Source organism: Notothenia coriiceps, unplaced genomic scaffold (assembly GCF_000735185.1).
Source record: "Notothenia coriiceps isolate Sejong01 unplaced genomic scaffold, NC01 NC01_scaffold00019551, whole genome shotgun sequence".
Lineage (NCBI taxonomy): Eukaryota > Metazoa > Chordata > Actinopteri > Perciformes > Nototheniidae > Notothenia > Notothenia coriiceps.
The window spans coordinates 1-6014 of record NW_011352252.1 but is presented as its reverse complement, the minus strand read 5'-3'; the positions used below and the strand labels follow the sequence as shown (position 1 = coordinate 6014).

Sequence of the window (6014 nt, the reverse complement as noted above, 5' to 3'; positions counted from 1 at the left end):
CACTAGGACGACCGAATATGACAGTAAACAACTGCGGAAACGATAACGGGTCCCAAGGTGGATAGAACGGCATACGCAACGCGGCTCCGTGTGTAAAGGCCCAGATACACCGGCCCGAAATCAGCAGTAAATGGGAGTCGGGCCGAACATGAGCGTGGGCACGCCCTATTCGGAGTGGTGTGCGCCGCACCGTCGGGGCTTTTCTGCCGTCCTGACGCCTTTTCTTGCCGATTCGGCGTCGGGATCACCACCGGAAGTCGGACAATGTGATAACACTGATTGGCTGTTCAGCTAGCGAATCAGTGCATGAGAAGCGTTAACGGAAGTGAGGGAGGTAAACAAAAGATTTAAAATGGAAGATGGAACACACACGGACGGCTATTTCACCTCATCGGTTTATAGAGCTCCTGTTCGTTCATGTTTTCAATGGACGAGAGTGAAAATGGAGAGAAAAACGCTATTTGTTGTTTGTTTATATCATGGAGTCTGTTCTTCTTCTCTGTCTTCCGGTTGTTCCGGTTGTTGCCTCTTTTGAATGATGAATACACACTACCGCCGCCTGCTGGTAAGGAGAGTTATTGCCACTCACGCATGCGCAGTTCATACGTGCTCGGCTCGGATTTGCGGTGTGTTCCAGTGCGCGAAGTCGGCAAATACGCAAGTGAGTCCGGCGACGCAACAGTCGGTGTTGGCGTCGGCGACTTCTCAGGTGACTGGCCGGTGTATCTGGGCCTTAAGTGCACCAGATTGATGCATTTAATTTCAATATTTAAAACAAAATATATTCCCGGGGGAGGATGCCCCCAGACCCACCTAGAGGATGTTAGGTCCACCCCCCACTTATAAAAAATAGCACTTTGCCCCTGCTTATACCTATATGTCGTGAGCTGACTATCGAGCCTTCATTGTAACAGTCGCGGGTGTACTGTGTATGTGCGGGTGGGGAGTGTTGCGGTAGAAAATTAAACTGTAGCGCCCGGGACATTGATGGGAACCCCTAAATGTTTTGAGCACCCTATGAAACGTCAAGCTACCCCACAGCACCCCCAAAAGAAAAATATCTGGCGCCGCCACTGGCATCAAGTCTGTCACCAAATCTGCTTTTTTCCATCTAAAGAATATTGCCAGACTCCGACCGTCACTCTCGGAGTCGGTTGCAGAACCCTAGTCCATAGCCACGTTCACACCGCAGTACTTTTCCCAGTTTAGGTCCGATATAGTTCCGAAATGTCGCGTTCACACCAAAAAGAGCTGGAACTAAAATGAGTTCATCAGAACCTTTTTTACCCCCTTTTTCCGTCCCTGCTAGTGAGCAGGGACTTTCGTGGGAGAAAAAGGTTCCTATTTCTGATTGGCTGGGCGGAATGCAAACCACGCCCCGTAAAACTCCCAACAAGTTTTGTGAAGCCGCTATTTTATTATCCTCGCATTAGCATTATTAGCATTAGCATTAGCCCAGCACACATACGCAAAGAGACTAACTTATGGCAACACAAAAAAAAACATGGGAGCGGTGGAGTGATGAGAAGGTGTCGGCGTTCTGGCGATTTAATCGGAAGGCTTCAGTAGAAGCTGCTGGGAGTCCCAGCAGCTTCTACTGAAGCCAGTCCCCAACTCCAGGGACTTCCGGCCGGGGACTTCGGGTGGCAGTATACGCCGTGAAGTTGTTTGTGGCCTGCCAGTAAACCCAAAGCAGAAGAAGAAGAAGTGACGTCAACGGCTTCATTTGCCTAATCCTCCCCCAGGAATTTATTCCGGTGTGAACGCGATCTGTATGAACTAAGTTCTCATGAACCTTTGTGGGAAAAGTACTGCGGTGTGAATGCGCCTCATGTTTTCGTCGCCTCATGCTTTCGTCACCTCCCGCTTGGACTACTGCAATGCTGTCCTGTTTGGGGTTCCCAACAAAACCCTGGACAGGCTCCAGTATGTTCAAAACTGTGCTGCCAGGGTACCCACACATACAAAGCCGTGGCAGCACATCACTCCCACCCTAATCCACCTCCACTGCCTGCCGGTCAAGTCCCGCATAACCTACAAAGTCCTCCTCCTTACCTACAAGTGCCTCCATGCCCATGCCCCCCACTACTTATCGGACCTCCTCCGCCCACATGCCCCACCCCGGAACTTGTGGTCTTCAGACTCTGGCCTGCTCCAACCCCCGAACCAACCTGCGAACCTTCGGGGACCGAGTCTTCAGTGTGGCAGCCCCCACCCTCTGGAACGCTCTCCCTGCGGAGATCCGCAACATCCCTACGCCTGACGCCTTCAAAAGGGCCCTCAAGTGCCATCTGTTTGCCAAGGCCTTCGGCCCCTAATTTTGTTTTGTTTGTTTGTTTTTAATCCTGTTTTTCCTTGTAAAGCGACCTTGGGTCCCATCAAATTCAAATCATGTATACGAATAACACACAGTTGTCTTACAGGGCACTACTTGCCGGACTATTTGTTTGCTATTTTCAAGAGTCTTGTTGTCACTTTTAGTTTGCCAGGCTACAGTAGCTATAGCAGAGTTGTACATCTGATTTTAGCAAGGAAGCAATGAAATGTATTTTCCAAAACGACTACATTTACTTGTCTTTAGTGATCTCACCTGCTGCGCTCTGAGTGCTGCTAGTGGCATTATGTGATGAAGATGAGGAGGGTGGAGAGTGTGTAGAATGGCGTGCTGCACTCCGTGTTCGTCCTGCTGCTGGACTGTCTGCCTTCCCGTTGACCAGCTGAGGGGGCTGTTTGGCGGGGACGATCTGTCTCAGAGAGGGGGGCCGTGAAGGGGGCGGCGACGGTTCCCTTCTCGCGGTCACCCTGGATGATACACGTCTCTTCCTCTCCGGACTAGAGGTAGGATGGAAGGACAGAATAAATAAAAAAACAGATCTACACAAAGCAAGAGCCTCAAATGAGATGTCCCGTGTTCTACCTGGATGCCGTGCTGCTTGCTGGAGATTCACTCCTCCTCCTCCTGCGCTTCATTGCATGCCGTGTCTGTCTGTCCGTTGTGTGTTTTGTCTGTCTGTCGGTGCTCTGCCTGGTCATTTTATCTGTCAGACCATGGATGGCCTTGTAGTCAGCCAGAATGGAGCTGACGTGCTCCTCAAACAGAGCCGAGAGCCTCAGACTCATGCTGTAGATCTGGTGAATAAATGAAGGTTATTTAATTTATGTTTTCATGGTGCATTTAGCTTAAAGCACCCTGGATGTAAGGATTGTGTGTGTGTGTGTGTGTGTGTGTGTGTGTGTGTGTGTGTGTGTGTGTGTGTGTGTGTGTGTGTGTGTGTGTGTGTGTGTGTGTGTGTGTGTTTGTTTGTCTCACCCGGGACTTCTTACTGGGCGTGTAAGCTTTGGAGTTGCTGAAAATGAGCCGGACGTCTTTGCAGAGCTTAATGGGAGATTGGTACTTTCCTTCTTTGAGCGTTTTGAGGACGGTGCTGAAGTCCATTGGCAAGTCAACAATTTGAAGGTAGTCCTGAGAACGAAAGAGAGAAGTTTGGATATTTCAATTACAGGTTTAAAAGACGAGGACCAAATAAGCCGGGGAGAAGAAGCGGGGGAAAGGAATTAGAGATCTGGGGTTTCACTTTGAAATGGGCCGGGGGAAAAGACTGAACCAAAAGCAAAGCGGATTTCCAGATGCCGACTGAATAGCTAGATTCAAGGACCAAAAGAAGGTAGTAGAAAATGCAAATGAACCCGAGCCCAATGGAAATGTACATTGAGCTACACTGAGATCACATAAAGAAAAAGAAAAATAACACGTACGGGGTATTCCTGTAGGTCCACAGGTTCTCTGAAGGGCTCCGAGTCTTCACACTGAAAGATGAGATCCAGCAGCTCCTTACAGCGGCCCTTCCACGCATGAGGGTCGTATGAAGGGGGGCGCGTTCGCAGTTGCCGCTGTGTGGGTCGACGACCCTGCAAAAAAAAAGAAAAGAAGATGAGTGAATAGAAGAGATTTCACTGGCAAACACAGGCAGACTAGGGACAACTACTAATGTAAACAATTGAGAACACACGATGTTGTCAGATGTTACCTTATGGTTTCTCGTGGATGTTCCAGGAGTATTGGTATCTTCATCCTCCTCCTCATCATCCTAGACAGATAAAAAAGAGGGAATGATACAAAGGTTACCTACAGCAGATTGTAATCTCCCTCCAAGCTTCCAACTTGTCATTTCATTTGCGTGTAATCATGTAGATACACAAACGCACCTCGTCCTCGGAGTCAGAGAAGGTGGCCTTCTTCATAGTTTTATAATGTGGCATGATGTCTGTCATGCTTTGGTCCCTGAAGAAGAAAAAAAGTAGAAGTTTTTTTTAGCAAGTGTTAATATAGGTGTTAATACAAGCAACTGCTGTACATATTGTTGTATTCACATTTTTATTTATGTTGTCTATTGTAATAACATCTGTCTATTCCTGCTTATATTTAATAGAAATATTTGGATTTGACTATAACTTCTTGTGTTTATATACAGCACATATTCCTTTTAATGGAGCAACTGTCCCAAAACCTCATCCGGCCACCCCAGGATGAATTGAGTATACTCACTTAATGAAATGCAGGATGAGGTCAGAGACAAACTTGGCGGTGGTGACGATGAACGCTCCGGGCTCGTTGAATGCTTGAGCGTTGTGTTCGATGTAACGCACCTCCCACATCAGGGAGGACAGGCGTCTGCAAAGGAAACGCAAACGTGTTGAGTCTGTATTTAGTTCTCTCCCGTACACACACACTGTTCATGTATCTTATTTGACTCAAGAACCAGATGATGTGAGGTACCTGTAGAAGCGGTTCACCAGCCTCTCTCTCATGGTGCTGAGATCAGTGACGTAAGCCACCACCGTGCAGTAGGTGGGGTAAGCTTGGAGGTCCACGGGGAAGGCGAATGGTGCTGCCACATCTGAGGGGGGGAGAATTAGTTAGTGGATGAAAGATAAGAGAAAGCACAAGAAAGTGAAGATGTTTACTGAAACAAATATGCTGTAAGAGACAAGCACTGACAGGCTTCTTCCAGCTTTTAATGAGTAGGATTTAAGCATTTTAAAGGTAACTTAAACCAACATTTTCCAGATTCTAGAAACATTTATCATCACATTTTTACTAATTAAATAAACGGTTACAAGAAAGGAGTGCCCTTTATACACACTTAGCTCAGTCACTGCTAATTTTGACTTACATTCTATGTTTTAAACATGCTTATTGAATACTTAGCTAGCTCCGGTCTGTTCTGTGGCCGGTGGGAGACACCACGACACAACACATATATTTTTGAATTTTTTCATTTAAAATTAAAAAAATATCTTTAGTATTTTTGGAGTGATTGTGTAGATCAGTGTTTCTCAACTGGTGGGACCCGTTTCGAGTGGGTCGCAGATGTGTGAGTGAAGAAAAAAGAAATAGAAAAAAAAATTATTAAACTTTTTATTTTTATTTGGGGGGGTGGGGTAAGTCACATTTTTATTTTGAAGGCCCAATTTTCTAACACTGTGCATGCAGTAGGCGTTGGACTGGAAGTAACGGAGACCAGTAGTCACGTAGTGATCATCTTCTCAATAAAACATCTTTGCTGATGTTTTTTTGAGTCTTCTGGCCAATCAGAATCAAGATCGTTGCCTGAAGTCAACTATTCTTTATACATCCATGGGTACAACTTCAGATACAAATGAACACATAATGAAATATGACCCCCGGTTTGATGATTGACAGGTCAAATAACAATGGGAGCTATCTACCCTTACCCACAATTTAAAGTAAGTCACACAGTCTCCTATTTGCCCTTCTCTCTGTGTGGAGCAGCAAGCTGTCAGAACAAAGTGAAAAACAAACAATGGCATAAAATATTATTAATATGTTGGGTAATAGATTTATTTATTTTCTTCTCAGAGTGTACCAGAATGTGTAGTTTATATGTTTGTATTTCTAAAAATCTCCCCCAGAGCCCCTTCTGGGGTTGGGTTTTCAGCTTGTGTGCCTTTTTATGTTATACAGTTCAGCTTTGATTCCATCATCTCATTAA

The 6014-nt window shown here is 46.1% G+C and overlaps 1 protein-coding gene across 1 annotated transcript in view; it reads right to left on the bottom strand.

Moving 5' to 3' along the window:
* LOC104952113 (PH-interacting protein-like) overlaps nt 1-4921 on the bottom strand; it is a 9100-nt gene extending 4179 nt beyond the window's left edge. Inside the window, exons 1-8 of the mRNA XM_010778868.1 lie at nt 4778-4921; nt 4547-4672; nt 4207-4282; nt 4029-4088; nt 3757-3909; nt 3311-3463; nt 2918-3129; nt 2591-2832 (exon numbers count right to left, since the gene is read on the bottom strand). Coding sequence (XP_010777170.1) covers nt 2591-2832; nt 2918-3129; nt 3311-3463; nt 3757-3909; nt 4029-4088; nt 4207-4282; nt 4547-4672; nt 4778-4809 — 1054 coding nt within the window. The 5' untranslated portion in view covers nt 4810-4921. The remainder of the gene's footprint in view (nt 1-2590; nt 2833-2917; nt 3130-3310; nt 3464-3756; nt 3910-4028; nt 4089-4206; nt 4283-4546; nt 4673-4777) is intronic.
* Nucleotides 4922-6014: the final 1093 nt, after the last annotated feature.